This window comes from Pristiophorus japonicus, chromosome 1, assembly GCF_044704955.1.
Source record: "Pristiophorus japonicus isolate sPriJap1 chromosome 1, sPriJap1.hap1, whole genome shotgun sequence".
NCBI classification, from domain to species: Eukaryota; Metazoa; Chordata; class Chondrichthyes; family Pristiophoridae; genus Pristiophorus; species Pristiophorus japonicus.
The window spans coordinates 104,066,864-104,087,844 of NC_091977.1; the positions used below are offsets into that span (position 1 = coordinate 104,066,864).

At 44.4% G+C, this 20,981-nt stretch overlaps 1 protein-coding gene across 7 annotated transcripts in view; it reads right to left on the minus strand.

The window, feature by feature from the left end:
* The window catches only part of dapk1 (death-associated protein kinase 1), a 280,231-nt gene extending 269,102 nt beyond the window's left edge, over positions 1-11,129 (minus strand). For 4 of the 7 annotated variants that reach the window (XM_070882090.1, XM_070882084.1, XM_070882078.1 and 1 more), the window contains exons 1-2: positions 10,954-11,129; positions 9,654-9,833 (exon numbers count right to left, since the gene is read on the minus strand). In XM_070882090.1, coding sequence (XP_070738191.1) covers positions 9,654-9,715 — 62 coding nt within the window. In that variant the 5' untranslated portion in view covers positions 9,716-9,833; positions 10,954-11,129. Of the gene's footprint in view, positions 1-9,653; positions 9,834-10,085; positions 10,130-10,345; positions 10,434-10,676; positions 10,736-10,953 lie in introns of those variants that run through there. The other 3 variants (XM_070882059.1, XM_070882068.1, XM_070882064.1) reach the window with 3 other exon arrangements.
* Positions 11,130-20,981: the final 9,852 nt, after the last annotated feature.

The following is a 20,981-nucleotide window of genomic DNA, read 5'->3' on the forward strand; positions in this document are numbered from 1 at the left end:
ACGAAGGATGTGTGGACTGGGAACCCCCATCAGTACACAGCTGGAGAGGTGGTCCGCACTCGTAGTCTTTCGCTGCCACATTCCCGGAAACAGGAGTCTTCTCTTTGCCAGATTTTTTCATGCTTCCCTTCCCCTCGGCTATTCTGCTGTAATCATTTACACTTCCTTTAGACCCATCTTTTCCCCCCCCCCCCCCCTTACTTGTCCCATTACCACACCCTTTTGTCTTGCACCATTACTTTTGTCATTTAATCACTCCTGCATTCCACCCAATCACAGACCTTCCTTTTTGTTCTTTCCCTCCCCTCTTCGCCCCCTTTCCCACCTCTACTTACTTAAAACCAGTTCTCTCAACTTATTTCAGTTTTGACGAAAGGCCAACGAGCTGAAACGTTAACTTTGTTTCTCTCTCCACAGATGCGGCCTGATGTGCTGAGTATTTCCAGCACTTCCTGTTTTATTTCAGATTTGCAGCATCTGTTTTATAATTTAATCACTACTGACCTATCATAGACTTTTCCTTCCCCTCCACCCTTTTCCTTGGTTCTGTATTTGCTTAACCAACATCATTTAAAAAAAATGCAGATTATCTGGTTATTATAATATTTCAGTTTGTGGCTCATTTGGTAGCACCCTCGCCTCAGAGTCAGAAGGTTGTGGGTCCAAGCCCCACTCAAGACTTGAACACAAAAATCTAGGCTGACACTCCAGTAGTGCTTTGAGTGCTACACTGGCAGAGATGCTGTCTTTCGGATGAGACATTAAACAGAGGCCCCGTCAGCTCTCTCAGGTAGACGTAAAAGATCCCATGGCACTATTTTGAAGAAGAAGAGCAGGGGAGTTATCTCTGGTGCCTTGGCCAATACTCTCTCAATCAACATCACTAAAGCAGATTATCTGGTCACCATCACATTGCTGTTTGTGGCAGTTTGCAATGCACAAATTGGCTGCCGAATTTCCTACATTATAACAGTGAATACAGTTCAAAACTACTTCACTGGCTGTAAAACGCTTTGGGATGTCCAGTGGCTATGCAAGACGCTATATAAATGCAAGTTTTTCTTTTCTTTCTTTCACGGATACAGCCTGACCTGCTAAATGTTTTCTGTTTTTATTATACGATTAAAATAATTGTTCAAAATTACTGCAAATCTTTTGATCAACACACTGCCTAGGACATGTCAGATGTATTGTAATCGCTTAGTGTCAGTAAATTCAGGTACAAGCAGAATTTTACAGCATTTTCTGTTTTCATTTCAGATTTGCATCATTCACAGTATTTTGCTTTTGTAGAAGCAGAAGTTGTTTAGCACAGAAGGCAGGATACGTCTCAAAACTGGTCATGTATTTTACCATAGTAAGAACCATTTGGAGCAGTAAATAAATTTGTCAGACGGGAAGAAAGATCTTCCTTCAGAATTGAAGAGATCATTAATATTTCAAGGATTTATATACGCTATGCAAATATACTGCCATGGAAGATGCATATGATCAAAGACTTGTTGCTATGGATGGATTAGTGAAGGGGCTGCTGAAATTAAGGATTTGCAAACTAGATCCATTATGTAGTGCCTCCTCCTCCCCAGCCCCAGGCCTAACTAACTCCCAGAACCCAAGACCAAACAAACTGCTTCAAACCGTTGACCTGCACTACTTCCAACAGTCAGGTCAAGAAACCTGGATGCTTTATGGCATTCCTCCCACAAGCACCATGCAATCAAATATACAGTGCCCACCATTCACAGCAGTGTTGGTGTTAACGTGATTTGCCCGCTATACGTGTTGGATGGTAAAACCAAAAGGTAACCGACCAACTTATTTTTTTTTTTTAAAACAAGCAATCTCCATTTAGCAGAACCTCCTCACTATAAGTAACCACATTTTAAGGACGTGCTTATTTGCAACGGAAAAATGCTCAGATTGAGTCCCCTTGATCACGTGACCAGATTGGTCGCCTTGGAGGACAACACACACCCCAGCACTTTCTCTGGAATGTGTAATTAGAACCGCCCTGCCTACGTAATCAAAGTGTAATTCAAGCCATGCTGACTGGAGAGCTCACTCACAGGTTAAGACCACTCTCCCTTTCCCTCCACCCGCTCCTCCCTAAGCCACTCTTCCTTTCCCACCCCTCCTGCCGTTCGCCCTTTCCCTTCCCTCCAAATCTCCTCCCCCCCAGCTTCTCCCTGCTCCCCAGCCTTTCCCTCATCCCCCCGTCCCTTCTCCTCCTCTCCAGCCTCCCCAGCCTCTCCCCCTTTCCCTCCCCCCCTCCTCCTCCTCCTCCTCTCCAGCCTCTCCCCCTCCCCAGCCTCTCCCCCTCCCTTCTCCCCAGCCCCTCTCCGTCCCTCCTCCTCCACTACCTCCAATTTTTTCTCTCTCTCAGAAGGCCACGAACATGTTCTTGTGGGTAATCACAGCGATATTTTTGGCAAAAGTCCTGGAGATAATCCAACAGCCTGAGAAACGGCTCCAGTGGCGACGAGGTCCTCACGATTCGGCACCACTTTTGCACTGCACATGCATGACCGAATCGAGCACATACGAGTCCAGGGCGCGCATGTGCAGAAAGACACAAAAGACTGTTGCAAATAATCATTCCGACATTTTCACAAGGTCCGAACAGCTGCCTTAAAGAACTAATCTTGGTTGAAATCAGCACACCCTTTTAAATCAGTCAGTACAATACAAGGGATAAGGAGGTGCCTACAGCTGATTAAAACTCCTTGAAGGTTTCATTTTGGCTGAAATCAGCAGAGCATTTTAAATGGGTAAGTACTTATTAAACTGCCCAAAAATTCTAGTGTGCTTAAATAGTTATAAGTGGCGCCTTTGTAATTGACGCCTATGCTACTGGAAAACGATAAGCACAACATAGGCTGATGCCCGTGCTAAGCGCGGATGTTTTAACTGGTGGGGACTTTACTATGGTTCATAAAATATGTGAATGTACTTCCTTCAGAAAACACGAAGAAATAAAAGTATTTAAAACAAAAGTATTTTATACATTTTTCCTACTAGTGAAACTCAATGAACCAAAGCCAGCACCTACATTTAATGGTGCCTTTCATGTAACAAAATGTATAAAAGCATTTACAGAGGGAACAGTTGACAAAGAATAGGAAGTAGGAGAAAAGATAGAAAAAAGTGACTGAAGGGTTGGGTAGGAAGGGTAGCAAGCAAAGAGGTTTCAGAAGAGAACAACAGAATGCAATAGCAATGAAATTAAAAGTGGGTTATATTGATAGAGTATGCAAATAAACAACATATAAATAGCTAGCAGCCATGGGTTCTACTTGCAGTGTTTCAGTCATGTGTGGTTTAAAAGGCATTTATCTACTGCATTTGACTTTTATACCAATGAATGCCACAAACACGGATCACGGTATAAATTGCTTCATGAAGTCATTCCTGGTACAAAATAGTAAACAGGCTGCATTCTTCCCCATCCGTGAACAAAAGTTCTCCTGAACTTTGCTATAAGTTTTAACCCTGCTTTATTGGTGAATTGTCTGTTTAGTGACAACACTCTTACCTCAGTCAAAATGTTGCAAGTTCAAGCCCCATTCCAGAACTTCAACATATAATCTCGGCTGATATTTCAATGCAGTACATAGAAAGTACTGTATTGTCAGAGGTGCTGTCTTTCAGATAAAGCATTAAACAGAGGCCTGGTTTGCATCTTCAGATGGTAAAAGATTTCAAGACAATATTCAAGAGCATAGAGCCAACATTTATTCCTCAATGGCCACTATAGCTGCTTAACTGGTCATTTGCCGTATTGCTCTGCACAAACTGGTGGCCATATTAGCCTACTTAACAACAATGTATACACTTCAAAAGTTATTAATTGGCTGTATAAATGCAAAGTCTGTCAGATTTGATTTCAGGAAATTCCAGATCGTAGGAATCAAAAATTATATTCAACATGAAAGATCCTTTTATTTTTATAATTGTGAAGACACTTAAATATGGAAACATAGAAAACATACAAAATAGGTGCAGGAGCAGGCCATTCAGCCCTTCTAGCCTGCACTGCCATTCAATGAGTTCATGGCTGAACATGAAACTTCAGTACCCCCTTCCTGCTTTCTCGCCATACCCCTTGATCCCCTGAGTAGTAAGGACTTCATCTAACTCCTTCTTGAATATATTTAGTGAATTGGCCTCAACAACTTTCTGTGGTAGAGAATTCCACAGGTTCACCACTCTCTGGGTGAAGAAGTTCCTCCGCATCTCGGTCCTAAATGGCTTACCCCTTATCCTTAGACTGTAACCTCTGGTTCTGGACTTCCCCAACATTGGGAACATTCTTCCTGCATCTAACCTGTCTAACCCCGTCAGAATTTTAAATGTTTCTATGAGGTCCCCTCTCATTCTTCTGAACTCCAGTGAATACAAGCCCAGTTGATCCAGTCTTTCTTGATAGGTCAGTCCCGCCATCCCGGGAATCAGTCTGGTGAACCTTCGCTGCACTCCCTCAATAGCAAGAATGTCCTTCCTCAGGTTAGGAGACCAAAACTGTACACAATACTCCAGGTGTGGCCTCACCAATGCCCTGTACAACTGTAGCAACACCTCCCTGCCCCTGTACTCAAATCCCCTTGATATGAAGGCCAACATGCCATTCGCTTTCTTAACTGCCTGCTGCACCTGCATGCCAACCTTCAATGACTGATGTACCATGACACCCAGGTCTCTTTGCACCTCCCCTTTTCCTAATCTGTCACCATTCAGATAATAGTCTGTCTCTCTGTTTTTACCACCAAAGTGGATAACCTCACATTTATCCACATTATACTTCATCTGCCATGCATTTGCCCACTCACCTAACCTATCCAAGTCGCTCTGCAGCCTCACAGCATCCTCCTCGCAGCTCACACTGCCACCCAACTTAGTGTCATCCGCAAATTTGGAGATACTACATTTAATCCCCTCATCTAAATCATTAATGTACAGTGTAAACAGCTGGGGCCCCAGCACAGAACCTTGCGGTACCCCACTAGTCACTGCCTGCCATTCTGAAAAGTACCCATTTACTCCTACTCTTTGCTTCCTGTCTGACAACCAGTTCTCAATCCATGTCAGTACACTACCCCCAATCCCATGTGCTCTAACTTTGCACATCAATCTCTTGTGTGGGACCTTGTCGAACGCCTTCTGAAAGTCCAAATATACCACATCAACTGGTTCTCCCTTATCCACTTTACTGGAAACAGCCTCAAAAAATTCCAGAAGATTTGTCAAGCATGATTTCCCTTTCACAAATCCATGCTGACTTGGACCTATCATGTCACCTCTTTCCAAATGCACTGCTATGACATCCTTAATAATTGATTCCATCATTTTACCCACTACCGATGTCAGGCTGACCGGTCTATAATTCCCTGTTTTCTCTCTCCCTCCTTTTTTAAAAAGTGGGGTTACATTGGCTACCCTCCACTCCATAGGAACTGATCCAGAGTCAATGGAATGTTGGAAAATGACTGTCAACGCATCCACTATTTCCAAGGCCACCTCCTTAAGTACTCTGGGATGCAGTCCATCAGGCCCTGGGGATTTATCGGCCTTCAATCCCATCAATTTCCCCAACACAATTTCCCGGCTAATAAGGATTTCCCTCAGTTCCTCCTCCTTACTAGACCCCCCGACCCCTTTTATAACCGGAAGGTTGTTCGTGTCCTCCTTCGTGAATACCGAACCAAAGTACTTGTTCAATTGGTCCGCCATTTCTTTGTTCCCCGTTATGACTTCCCCTGATTCTGACTGCAGCGGACCTACGTTTGTCTTTACTAACCTTTTTCTCTTTACATATCTATAGAAACTTTTGCAATCCGTCTTAATGTTCCCTGCAAGCTTCTTCTCATACTCCATTTTCCCTGCCCTAATCAAACCCTTTGTCCTCCTCTGCTGAGTTCTAAATTTCTCCCAGTCCCCAGGTTCGCTGCTATTTCTGGCCAATTTGTATGCCACTTCCTTGGCTTTAATACTATCCCTGATTTCCCTTGATAGCCACGGTTGAGCCACCTTCCCTTTTTTATTTTTATGCCAGACAGGAATGTACAATTGTTGTAGTTCATCCATGCGGTCTCTAAATGTCTGCCATTGCCCATCCACAGTCAACCCCTTAAGTATTATTCGCCAATCCATCCCAGCCAATTCACGCCTCATACCTTCAAAGTTAGCCTTCTTTAAGTTCTGGACCATGGTCTCTGAATTAACTGTTTCATTCTCCATCCCAATGCAGAATTCCGCCATATTATGGTCACTCTTCCCCAAGGGGCCTCGCACAACGAGATTGCTAATTAATCCTCTCTCATTACATAACACCCAGTCTAAGATGGCCTCCCCCCTAGTTGGTTCCTCGACATATTGGTCTAAAAAACCATCCCTTATGCACTCCAGAAAATCCTCCACCGTATTGCTTCCAGTTTGGTTAGCCCAATCTATGTGCATATTAAAGTCACCCATTATAACTGCTGCACCTTTATTGCACGCACCCCTAATTTCATGTTTGATGCCCTCCCCAACATCACTACTACTGTTTGGAGGTCTGTACACAACTCCCACTAACGTTTTTTGCCCTTTGGTGTTCTGCAGCTCTACCCATATAGATTCCACATCATCCATGCTAATGTCCTTCCTAACTATTGCCTTAATCTCCTCCTTAACCAGCAATGCTACCCCACCTCCTTTTCCTTTTATTCTATCCTTCCTGAATGTTGAATACCCCTGGATGTTGAGTTCCCAGCCCTGATCATCCTGGAGCCACGTCTCCGTAATCCCAATCACATCATATTTGTTAACATCTATTTGCACAGTTAATTCATCCACCTTATTGCGGATACTCCTTGCATTAAGACACAAAGCCTTTAGGCTTGTTTTTTTAACACCCTCTGTCCTTTTAGAATTTTGCTGTACAATGGCCCTTTTTGTTCTTTGCCTTGGGTTTCTCTGCCCTCCACTTTTCCTCATCTCCTTTCTGTCTTTTGTTTTTGCCTCCTTTTTGTTTCCCTCTATCTCCCTGCATTGGTTCCCATCCCCCTGCCATATTAGTTTAACTCCTCCCCAACAGCACTAGCAAACACTCCCCCGAGGATATTGGTTCCGATTCTGCCCAGGTGCAGACCGTCCGGATTGTACTGGTCCCACCTCCCCCAGAACCGGTTCCAATGCCCCAGGAATTATATACGACTATCGCAGAATTATCATATTTATTTTCTTTGTTGGGGACGGTGAAAACTAAGTACAGTATTTTGGCGAGGGGGAAAATCGAGTCAGCAATCTGGTCATTGTAACAAGAGTATGGAAGTATTTATTTACACATTTCAATAACAATGTTTTTTCAAAATAAAAAGATGTATTTTTCTCTCTTTTTTCACTAGTTACTCTTTCTACATCTTTTCTAGTCAAGAAGAGTAGGTAAACTGTTTCCAGGGCTCTAATGTTCGGTGATCTACTTCCAGAAAGTATATAGCAACTCTCCCTCCTTACCTGGAAGAGCTTTGCCTTCACTCTTATACTTCCCGACAGCAGTATGGTTGAGAACAAGAAATGTGTGAGAGAAAACAACAGACAAAAACACATGCCACTGCTTTGCATTTATATAGTGGAACAATTTAAATGAAAATTAATCTCCCAGTAAAGTATGTGGCAATTCACAGTAAACCCATACACAAAAGGTCACCTTCAGATTACGCTTATATAAAAAAAAAAGAGAAACTTTAACGGTGTTTTACCTATAACTCAAAGTCTTGGGAGGAGTATTAACACAAAACCTGCCTCTATCATTTCTTCTTTAGACCAGCATTAAAAAAAAAATCTTGTTGCATGATGCAAAGCCCCACAGCAGACTGTTTAATGAGGGCAGTGTAGGCAGGAGTACAATGTCACTCTCTTCAGAATGCCTCCTGATAATCAATGCATTTCCCTGACTGCTGCCTCCTCTGATTCGAACTCTGCTTACTGGTGGCTCCTTCTGCCACACCAGGTTGGCCTTCTTCCTCCAGGGCATCCAGTTCCAGATCTGGAGGGCAAGAACGTGCAGTGCACAGAAAGCCACCATAATGTGTGAAACCTGCTTTGGACCAAACAATATAAACCCCTGTCGCAAAACATGCATAGAAAGCCAAGTGAAGAGAGAAGTCTGCTTATTTTCTGAAGACTAAGAATATCTTAAATGTGGTTATAGATGTAACACTTTCACAACCACCCATTATTCCTTGTATTAAATGACTACACTAGAATACAAACGCATTGAGCACAAACTGGGAATGAGTGTTTTAACAAGAAAGGGTGATCATGAACCCCAGAGCTATCTGTCAGAATACATTAAAAAAAAGCTTAGCATGAACAAACCAGGAAAAGTGCCAGGATCAAGTCCGCATTGGGAATACAATAAAAATAGTTTCTGAAAAAAAAACTTGAAAGCTCTGTGTTTTAAAGAAAATAGCGTTACAGTACAACAATAAAAGCTTTATTATGCAATTGCTTCATATTTCAATAGTTCCAAACAGAGACTCCAATTGAAGTAATTGAGCACAGTGCAAGAAAATATAGGCTGTCCAACAGTGTAGGCATATTACACAACGTTAAACTGATTCCTTGCAGGCTGCTGGGCTGAGGATGTCTGAAGCCATTGTATTTCACATAAAACACATTTCTAATCACAGGCTTCACTTTCCAATTAAAGTGACTTGATCTATGGATGAACTTGTAATCACAGTATACCAAACCAGTGTAAAACAATACCTTCTGCATCAGCTATGAAGCAATATGAATTTCATATCTGTCCCAAGAAAATTATGGTGGACGAACCAAACATAATACTAGTATGTTGACAAGTTATAGCACAGACTATTTTAAATAAGATGCTGTCAGGTGCAAACACAGACTATTTTAAATAGGGTTGTATCAGCCTGCTCTAAAAACACCCTTTTCTAATACAATTTTTGTGCAACATTTACTATTTGTAACATGTTGTGTCATTGCATACTGTTGACTATTTCAAATCTTGCTTGATGAATTGCCATTTAACAATACCATTTAAAGAACAAGAAAGAGACTATACTACAAGTACAAGTAATTGGTTACTGTGCTGTTAATTTTCAGTTCAAGTTAAGTGTTCTTTGGTAACCACAAATCTTCCAAATGCCTATACAGAACTCGCGACCCCTTAACACTGATGGAGTAAACATTTAACCCAACTCCCCACAATTTTTACTCCAACTATATTCAAAGTTAACTGGCTCCATCCCAAGAAAACATAACTACAAATAAATCAGATTAGCATAAACATCATCACCACCTCCACTGAATAAAAGGAACGGAAGAATGATGATGAAACTGCAACCCATGCACAGCTCACCTGTCCAATCTCGAACCTATAGCATCTACCACTATAATACATGCAGCAATATAATACATTTTGTACAAGCAGATTTATTGGAAATGAAACTGTGTCTGTTGGGGGGGGGGGGGGGATTAAATCAGGCACAATTTCAACCACACCTTCACCCCCTGCCAAAATGGATCCACTACCTGGCAGAACACACAATAAATGGAAACGTTCTTATCCATTGTTCCTGTCACACTCGTCACACAGACCCAAGATTCCTTTATCAGAACATCCGTCCCTTGACATTCCAAACGCTTACCTCCCCAGATCTTGGCCGATTTCGTAATAATCGTCCACATTTTCTTGCTTGAACACGGTCATGGTAACTGGCTACTGCATCCCGGCTACTGCACAACCAGTCGTATAAAGGTAACCGATTTCAGCACCTACCAGGGCGACCCTCCCTCATTTCTAGCCGCATTTTTACGTGCATTCCTGCCTGTGCAAAAAAGCCAAAAGTTAAAATGACTCTTTTGTACCAAAAACGGATTTTTTTTTTACAAATAAAGAACTCAATCTATGGGCGTTCCTCGACATTTAAAAAAACATGGTTGTTGCATTACATTGTTTTGAGCTGTACTACATGCAAAATAAAGCAATCAGCAGTACTCCGTATGATGCACGATTAAAAATTGTGTTTATACTACTAAAACAAGGCAATAACAAAAAATCACGTCTATTGTAACCCTACACAAAGTCAGCGACATCCAATCTTTGAAAGGGACTGGTTGGTGATTACTCATCAATACAGCACAGCATCGCCAGGGCTGGAGAGCCAGCAGGAAAAGCCCCACCACCACACACCCACATACATACATACATACATACATCCATCCATCAAATAAAAGGAAAAATAAAAAGCATACAGTATTAATTGATCGCCAATTCCACTTTACAAATTACATCTAAATTCAACTCAAATATTAAATATATATATATTTATGAACTCACACTTGGTGAATTAAAACCTTAAAACACGAGAACTCCCTATCAAATTCGAAAAAATATTCAAAGTTCTTTTACGCGGATTGCAAAGAGATTGTGCCTGTGTTTGCACCGGGGCGCTGCGCCTCAGGAAGTCACCGTGTGCTCGAGCCTCGGCCTTGCGCCCAAGACAACCCGCACCGCCAAGCAAGCACATTAAAGACGGTGAAGCCAAGAATGCCAGAGGAGCAGGACCGAGCGACAACAGTGGGCACTATACCGGGGAAAGAAATGCAACATCCCCGAGTCGGAGGACGGCGTTTATAAACAAAACACGGAAGTTTGCAGCTGCGCTCACCCCCGGAGCTCCCGAGGATCCAGCTCCAGCTCCGGCCCTCCGTCACCAAGCACAGCTGCCCTGGTTACCGGAGCGGAGCGGAGGAGAGCGGCCCAGCCAATGACAGCAGGCGACACACTCGCACCGCTCACGATTTACACACTCGCACAGCACAGCTCGCTGCTCGGCGTCTGGGGAAATATCCAGCTCCACCCAGGCTTTGTATTGATTATATATATGCAAAGCAACACCATGTTCAGCAGGCGAACTCTTGCCCCCACCCAACCCATCTACTTACAATTCCTTCTGCAGGTTAGCAACCATTGGTAAATTGGGCAAGGTGTGTGCTCCTGGGCTGTGAGAGGCGGACTGGAAGTTACAGCAAGGACCTCGCTGCTTCCCTCTCATTGTGGCGTTAGCACATTTCCTCCTTCGACGTGTGATCCGTTCTTTCAGAATTCTGAAGTCCACCTTTTGCTTCTCGGCCCAGAGTTGTTGTTACCTTCGAACTAGTCTCTGCCGAACATTCAACCCACTCGGAAACTATCTTATCACAGAAACTGGCAAAATCTACAGAATTTTCAGATGTCAGCTGAGAAACAGAATTTTACTTATTTCAAGTGTAAATCCCTTCCACCTAATTTTAGAGCAGAAATTACTGTAGGTGATGTTCTGTATAAATGCTTGCGCTCTCAAATTACGTTCTGCTATTTTAAAGGGGGATTAACCTGGTTAAGTTAACATTTCCAATATTATACCTTTTAGTTTTAATGTGAACACAATTGGGCTCAATTTTTCCCCGTGATTTGCGCTGTTTTTTGGCCTAAATTAAATAATCCAAGTTTCCCCAATCTTTGTGCGCCAGCGTAACTCAGTTAGTTATGATTTTTTAGGTTAGTTTTTTTTTGCATCATAGGGGACGTAACCTGATGTCTGCGCCAGTTTTTCACAATTTCTCCTAGGACGGCATATGTGACCACTCCTGAAAAACCTTCTCGGCACAAGGAAAACTAGCTCAAATTTAAAAATTGGCGCAGAAAGATGCCATTATTGTTAGGCGAAGTTTTGGAGGGAGTCAAGAACACATAAATATGCATAATCAAGCTTAAATTTTTACAACTTAAAACGCAGGAAATGGAATTTTAATGGAATTCTTTATTTTTTTTAAACTGACACGCCACCATCGAAAGTTTCCAAACCGGGCTCGAGGGTCGGACCGTCCGCCGGCAGAATCGATCCCTTGCCCGGACACGGACTCGGGGGCTCTTGAAAAGAAGCCCGGGGAGTATGGGAGCTGTGGAAGGAGAACGGAAGGCATGAGAAGCCTTACACTATGAATCACATGAAGCCCGGGGGGGTCCCGATCATTGCGCCTGCTCAGACTTGGGTGTGGTCCATACTAGGACGTCAACCTTGGGGAGAGAGAGAACAAAGAACCTTAGTCCTGCCTGCCGTTTTGAACATTTTGCAAAGGTACAATTTAATCATGGGGGCAATACTGACAAATCCACACCTCATGCAAGCCTTCTGCATGATGGTGCTGCGGAGGAGACAATTGATTCAACATCATCGCATGAGGAACCTTAGAGCACGAAGGATGATGGGCAGGAGGCCTTATCCACATCGGGTATATCGAGACAGGCGTTCATACCTGCACCTAAGTGATGCAGACTGTGTCAGGAGGCTGCATTTCCGCAAATAAGTTGTAACTGAGATCTGTGAGTTAGTAAAAGCAGACGTGCAATCTAGAAGTGTCAGGAGGACTGCTTTGTCAGTTGAAGTGAAGGTTACAGCTGCACTTTCATTCTATACATCTGGATCATTCCAGGCTACAACTGGGGATGTGTGTTCCATTTCTCAACCTGCATCACATATCTGCAATCGGCAGGTAACTGCTGCACTATATGCTTGGAGGGATGACTGCATAAAGTTCCCCATAACCGCCCAGACAATGCGTGAAAGGGCTGTGGGCTTCTCCAGGATTGCTGGCTTCCCAAAGGTTGCATTGATTGTACCCGCGTCGCCATGCGAGCAACTTTGGAGGATTCCGAGATGTACAGGAACAGAAAAGGCTTCCACTCCGTTAATGTGCAGCTCATGTGTGACGACATCTATCACATCATGTCAGTTGATGCGAGGTACCCTGGGAACACCCATGATGCGTTCATCCTACGCGAGATGATATCCTATGTTATATCTGCCATGTTTCAGCAGCAGCCAGAAGGGCAGAGCTGGCTACTGGGAAACAAAGGGTATGGCCTCGCCACCTGGCTCATGAACCCCCTACACGTAACCCGGATGGAAGCTGACCGGGAATACAACATTGTGACGCGCAGCATAATAGAGAGGGCCATCAGCATCTTGAAACAGCGTTTCCGATGCTTGGACCATTCCAGAGGCTACTTGCAATTCTCTTCTGAGATTGTTGGTCAGTTCACTGTTGTGTGCTGCATACTGCATAACTTAGTCATCATGAGGCAGCAGCAGTTGGTAGTGGAAGACTGAGGTGAGAGTGGCTGATGATGATGAGGAAGATGCAGATGCCGAGGAAGAGGAGGAGGACAAGGACGAGGAAGCTATGCAACTACCATGAACCTCGAGCACGACGGCGGGGGAGGGCGGGCCATCGTGCCCCTTTAACGATTGCTCGAGCCTTGCGCCAGCAGCTCATCCGTGAACGCTTTGCTGCCTGAAGGCTCAGCGGCAATTATTCCACATGGACCATCTTTACTGTTTGGACCGGTTCCGTTATGTTGTGTTGTGTTAATGGAACAAATGATGGAAATGATTCTTGTTTACTCCAAAAAGTTGTTTTAATAATGAAACAAATAATGGAAATGATTCTTCTTGAGTTCCAAAAGTTGTATTAATAATGGAACAAATAATGTAAATGATTCAGTTATAATTTAAAATATATTTTATTCAAAAGTTTAACAAACATTTGTTTTTACTTAACTTAACTTTAATATTCTTGTCTCACATTTTAAAGTTTTCAGTTAAGATCAGTTACAAACTTTAAGATCACTTAAAAACTTTAAGATCACTTACAAACTTTTAAACTTGTAAATTTACATTTCATTTGAGAAGAGTTACAACAGTAACAACAATAATAATAACAACAACAGCAACAAAGAAAGTCTGCACCCATCTCTCCTCCACCTTATTCTAAGACCACCCGCTGCGCTTGATCTTGGTGACTCCACCCCTGCCTGCAGGCCATGGTGCAGTGTTTCTCGGGTTGGTACCAAGCTTATTCTTTAACAATGGCCGAATGCAGACCAGGAGCAGTACTGGGCACGCGCGCCCACAGGAATCACATCAAAAACATCCCTTTTTTTTCACGCATGCGCAGAAGGGAGGGCATCGTTTTTTTGGCACAGATCTTAGGCCCCAATTTCAAAACGTAGAACGGGGAAACTTGTTACTTTTTTTTGGAGTAGTTGGGGCCAAGAAAAATGTGTGTAACTCTGGCAATATACAAAAAAACGGCACTGGGGATCAGTGAGCCCAATATCATTAGATTTGAATAGTTATGGAAAAGGACAAGGAAAAATCAAATATGAAAATACTCAACTGCAGGAAGGCTAATTTCAGTGAGTTGAAAAGGGATCTGGCCCAGGTGGATTGGAATGAAAATTAGGCAGCTAAAGCAATAATTGAGCAAAGGGAGTCCTTGAAAGAGGAGATAGTTCAGGTGAAGAGTGGACACATTCCCACAAGGGGAAAGGAAGGGCATCCAATGCTAGAACTCTCTGAATGACTAAAGATATAGAAATTAAAATGAAACAAAAAAAGGAGGCTTATGATAAATGACAGATTCATAATTTAGTAGAGAGCCAAGCTGAATACAAAATGTAGAGGAGAACTGAAAAAAGAAATGAGGGGCAAAGGGAATGCATGAGCATAGATTAGCGACTAATATAAAAGGGAACCCAAAAGTCTTTTATAAACATATTAATAGTAAAGGACACGAATGCTGCCAATAAAACAAAGTAGTTGCACATGTGCGATTCGCAGCTCCGACACGGCAAGCGAGCCCAAGGTGGGCAGAGGAAACGCTTCAAAAACACCCTCAAAGCCTCCTTGAAAAAGTGCAACATCCCCATCGACACCTGGGAATCCCTGGCCCAAGACTGCCCAAAGTGGAGGAAAAGCATCTGGGAAGGTGCTGAACACCTCGAGTCTCTTCACCGAGAGCAAGCTGAAGCCAAACGTCGACAGTGGAAGGAACGCACGGCAACCCAGGCACCCCAACCTCTCGTTCCTCCAACCACCATCTGCCCCACCTGTGACAGAGACTGTAGGTCACCTGAGGACTCATTTTTAGTGTGGAAGCAACTCATCCTCGATTCCAAGGGACTGCCTAAGAAGAAGGGTGCTCAAAATAGAAAAGTCATCTGGTCCGGATGGAATGCATCCTAGGTTGCTGAGGGAGGGAAGGGGGAAATTATGGTTGCTCTGGCTACAATCTTCCAATCCTCCTTAGATATGGGAGTGGTGCCAGAGGAATGGAGTGTGGCAAATGTGATACCCCTGTTCAAAAAAGAGGAGAGAGATAAACCTGGTGGTGGGTAATCTTTTAGAGATAATATCCAAGACAAAATTAATTGGTGCTTGGAAAAATATGGGTCAGTAAATGAAAGCCAACATGGATTTGTTAAAGGCAAATCATGTTTGTCTGAATTGATTGAGTTCTTTGATGAAGTAATGGAGAGCATTGATCAATGTAGTTGTTATGTATGGAGAAAGAATCAGACTGAACACTGTGAGCTCAAAGTAAAGTGTGACCTTAGTCTTTTATTGCAGGTCTCCAGAGTGCCTTTCTAACCTGTGAGGCCTCCTTAAATACCTGTGCTCCCAAGGGATTATGGGATCCCTTGGGACTCCAGGGGATGAGCCCTCTGGTGGCTGTACAGAGTAAATACAAGTTTACATATACAACAACACTCCCCCCTCCCAAGGTCAATAGTGTAACTATTTACAATGTGAGTCGATCTGGGGCGCTTCTTGCTCTGGTTGATCATCTCGGTGTGAAAGCTGGTATTGTTGAATCATTTGTTGGGCCCTCGCTGGGCTGCTGTGGGGCTGCCTGCTGTGTTGGGTCCTGCTGGGCTGTTGTGGATGATGGGTTCTGCTTCGTGGTCAACCATGGTGCCAGTTGACACTGGTGTGTATGTTGGGGGATCAAAAAAGGTAGTGTCCAAGGTGGGTTGCTCAGGGTATTCCGTGAATCTGTGTTTGATTTGGTCCAAGTGTTTCCGGTGAATGAGTCCATTTGAAAGTTTGACCCGAAACACCCTGCTCCCCTCTTTGGCCACGACAGTGCCGGGAAGCCACTTGGGACTTTGTCCATAATTCAATACAAATACAGGATCATTGATTTCAATCTCACAGGACACATTTGTGTTATCATGGTATGTACTTTGTTGAAGCCGTCTGCTCTCTACCTGCTCATGTAGATCAGGGTGAACTAACGAGAGCCTTGTCTTAAGTGCTCTTTTCACGAGCAGTTCAGCAGATGGGATCCCAGTGAGTGAGTGGGGTCTCTTGCGGTAGCTAAGCAGGACTCGGGATAGGCGAGTCTGCAGCGAGCCTTCAGTTACCCTCTTCAAGCCTTGCTTGATGGTTTGCACTGCTCTCTCTGCCTGACCATTGGACGCTGGTTTAAATGGGGCAGATGTGACATGTTTGATCACGTTACGGGTCATGAATTTTTTGAACTCAGCACTGGTAAAACATGGCCCATTGTCACTCACCAGGACATCGGGTAAGCCGTGAGTGGCAAACATGGCCCGCAGTGGCAGCGGACGTGCTAGCCGACATTATCTCACATTCAATCCACTTGGAATACGCGTCTACAACCACAAGGAACATTTTACCCAAGAACGGGCCTGCATAGTCGACGTGTACCCTAGACCACGGTTTGGAGGACCAAGACCATAAACTTAGTGGCGCCTCCCTGGGTCCATTGCTTAACTGCGAGCATGTATTACACCTGTGAATGCAGGACTCTATAAGTCCGCATCGATACCGGGCCACCACATGTGGGATCTGGCTATCGCTTTCATCATTACGATGCCTGGGTGGGTACTGTGGAGGTCATTGATGAAGGTGTCTTTGCCCTTCTTGGGGGCCACTACTCGATTGCTCCACAGAAGGCAGTCTGCTTGTATAAACATTTCATCTTTGTGCTGCTGGAATGGCTAAATCTCTTCCTGCATTTCCACTGGAACACTGGATCAGCTCCCGTGCAGCACACAGCTTTTGACTAGAGATAACAAGTGGTCCTGGCTTATCCAGGTTTTGATCTGCCGGGCAGTGACGGGTGATTGCTCACTCTCAAATGCTTCCATAACCATGGCTAGATCTGCGGCCTGCGCCATTTCCACCCCCGTGGTGGGCAATGACAGCCTACTGAGAGCATCGGCACAGTTTTCTGTGCCTGACCAGTGGCGGATGCCGTAGTTGTATGCGGACAACGTGAGCGCCCATCTCTGGATGCGGGCCGATGCGTTGGTATTTATCCCTTTACTCTCGGAAAACAGGGATATAAGTGGCTTATGATCAGTTTCCAATTCGAATTTTAGCCCAAACAGGTATTGATGCATTTTCTTTACCCCATAGACACACGCTAACGCTTCTTTCTCAATCATGCTGTAGGCTCTCTCGGCCTTAGACAGACTCCTGGATGCATAAGCAACCGATTGCAGTTTCCCAGAATCATTAGCTTGTTGCAATACACACCCGACGCCATATGACGATGCATCATATGCTAGTACCAAACGCTTACATAGATCATACAACACAAGCAATTTGTTTGAGCATAGCAATTTTCTCGCTTTTACAAAGGCATTTTCTTGGTTTTTGCCCCAAACCCATTCATCCCCTTTTCATAATAAAACATGTAGTGGTTCTAACAGTGTGCTAAGACCCGGTAAGAAGTTACCAAAGTAGTTCAGGAGTCCCAGAAACGACTGCAGCTCCGTCACGTTCTGTAGCCTCGGTGCGTTCTCGATTGCCTCCATCTTCACGTTGGTGGGCCTGATGCCGTCCGCCGCAATCCTCCTTCCGAAGAACTCCACTTCAGGTGCCAGGAAAATGCACTTCGAGTATTTTAACCTGAGCCCCACGCGGTTGAGTTGACTAAGAACCTCCTCTAGGTGCTGCAGATGTTCGACTGTGTTCCGACCTGTGACCAAAATGTCATCCTGGAAGACCACGGTGTGCGGGTCCGACTTCAGTAAGCTTTCCATGTTTCTCTAGAATATCGCCGTCGCTGATCGGATTCCAAACGGGCATCTGTTATAAATAAAAAGACCTTAGTGCGTGTTGAATCATGTGAGGGCCTTTGATGATTCCTGCAGTTCCTGCGTCATGTAGGTTGAAGTCAGATCCAGCTTTGTGAACATTTTTCGGCCCGCCAGCGTTGCAAAGAAGTCGTCAGCCTTTGGTAGTGGGTATTGGTCCTGCAGGGAGAAATGATTGATAGTTACTTTGTAATCACCACAGATTCTGACGGTGCCGTCTCCGTTGATCGGACTGGCCCACTCGTTGAACTCGATCGGTGAAATGATCTTTGCAGCCGGTCTAGCTCGATCTCTACCCTTTCTCTCATCATGTACGGTACTGCTCTCACCTTGTAATGGATGGGTCGTGCCCCTGGAATTAGGTGGATCTGCACTTTTGCTCCTTGGAATTTCCCTATGCCTGCTTCGAACAACGAAGGAATTTTGTTTAAGACCTGGGCACACGAAGTGTCGTCAGCGGGCGATAGCGCTCAGACGTAGTCCCAGTTCCAGTGTATCTTTCCCAGCCAGCTCCTGCTGAGCAGCATTGAACAATCGCCTGGTACCACCCAGAGTGGTAGCTTGTGCACCGCTCCATTGTAGGAGACCTTTACGGTAGCTCTGCCAATTACAGGAATCAGTTCTTTTGTGTAAGTTCTTAGTTTTGTACGAACTGGAGTTAAGACTGGCCTTGAGGCCTTGTTGCACCACAATCTTTTGAAAGTCTTTTTGCCCATGATGGACTGAATCGTGCCAGTGTCCAGCTCCATTGACACCGGGAGTCCATTTAAATCAACATTCAGCATTATCGGGGGACAATTCGTGGTGAATGTGTGCACCCCATGTACCTCTGCCTCCTCGGTCTGAGGCTCTGGTTCGTTGTGATCTTCCATGGATCTGTTCTCCTCTGCAACATGGTGGTTTACAGGTTTAACAGGATTTGCAGCTCACCTGCACACTCATTGGAGGTGTCCTATTGTTCCACAGCCCTTGCAAATGTACCCTTTGAATCGGCATGAATGGAAATGATGATCATTCCCGCAGCGCCAACAAGGTGTTAATGGCCTTGCATTCATCACCCTTGATGGTGGACTCTGAGACATCTGTGGACGTGCAGCTGCAGGTATGTGTGACCTGCCCTGTACATTACGATTCAAAACCAACATTACTTTGTTCACAGTACTTGTAGCAGCACTTGTGTGCTGAGAGATTTGCTTCGTATTGTCACTGGTGGCAATGAACGCCTGGGCTATCACTATGGCCTTACTCAAGGTTGGGGTCTCTACAGTCAAAAGTTTGTGAAGTATGGTTTCGTGGCCAATGCTAAGTATGAGCATGTGATCCAAATGTCCTTCAAATTCGCAATGTCCTGCAAGGCGTCTTAACTCGGTGACATAACTCGCCACTTCCTGGCATTCAGACCTTTTGTAGGTGTAGAACCGGTACCTCGCCATCAGAACGCTTTCCTTCGGGTTCAAATGCTCTCGGACACGTGTGCAAAATCATCGTACGATTTCTCCGTGGGTTTCGCTGGAGTGAGCAGATTCTTCATGATGCCATACGTTGGTGCCCCACGGACGGTGAGGAGGATCGCCCTTCGTCTGGCAGCATTCTCTTCCCCATCTAGCTCGTTGGCTACAAAGTATTGGTCGAGTCACTCCACAAAAGTTTCCCAATCATCTCCCTCAGAGAATTTCTCCAGGATGCCCACTGTTCTCTGCATCTTTGGGTTCGCTATCTGTATCTCGTCGCCAGATGTTATGTATGGAGAAAGAGTCAGACTGAACACTGTGAGCTCAAAGTAAAGTGTGACCGTAGTCTTTTATTGCAGGTCTCCAGAGTGCCCCTCCAACCTGTGAGGCCTCCTTAAATACCTGTGCTCCCAAGGGATTTTGGGATCCCTTGGGACTCCAGGGGATGAGCCCTCTGGTGGCTGCACAGAGTAAATACAAATTCACATGTAAAACAGTAGTGTGGTTGAGTTCTGACGCAGGGTCACGACCTGAAACGTTAACTCTGTTTCTCTCTCCACAGATGCTGCCTGACTTGCTGAGTATTTCTAGCATTTTCTGATTTTATTTCAGATTTCCAGCATCCGCATTATTTTGCTTTTGTATTAGTGCGGTTGATGCTGTGTATATGGACTTTCAGAAAATGTTCAATAAAGTTTAATAATAGATGTTAGAAAAATTAAAGCCCATGGGATTAAAGGAGCAGTGGATATATATTTGGCTAATGGACAGAAAGCAGAGAGTAATGGTGGGCAGTTCATTTTCAGACTGAAGGAAAGTGTGCCGTACTATCCCCCAGGCATTGGTGTCAGGATCACTGCTCTTTTTGATATATATTAATGACCTGGGCTTGTATATACAGGGCATAACTTCAAAGTTTGCAGATGACACGAAACTCAGAATTGTAGTAAACACTGAGGAGGATAGTAAAGGATATCAGAAGGACACCATGAAGAAAAAATGTTTTATCCAACGAGATGTTATGACCAGGAATGCACTGCTTGAAAGGGTGATGGAAGCAGATTCAATAATAACTTTCAAAAGGGAATTGAATAAATACTTTGCTGGGCTATGGGGATTCCACGTGTAGGCTGATGACACCAAGCTCTACCTCACTACCACTTCTCTCGACCCCTCCACGGTCTCTAAATTGTCAGACTGCTTGTGCAACATCCAGTTCTGGATGAGCAGAAATTTTCTCCAATTGAATATTGCGAAGACCGAAGCCATTGTTTTTGGTCCCCACTACAAACTCCATTTCCTAGACACTGACTCCATCCCTCTCCCCACCTCCTGTCTGAGGTTGAACCAGACTGTTTGCAACTTTGGTGTCATATTTGACCTGAAATGAGCTTTCGAACACATATCCGCAACATAACTAAGATCGCCTATTTCCACCTCCGTAACATTGCCCATCCATGCCCTTGCCTCAGCTCATCTGTTGCTGAAGCCCTCATCCATGCCTTTGTTACCTCTTGACTTGACTATTCCAACACACTCCTGGCTGGCCTCCTACATTCTAACCTGCA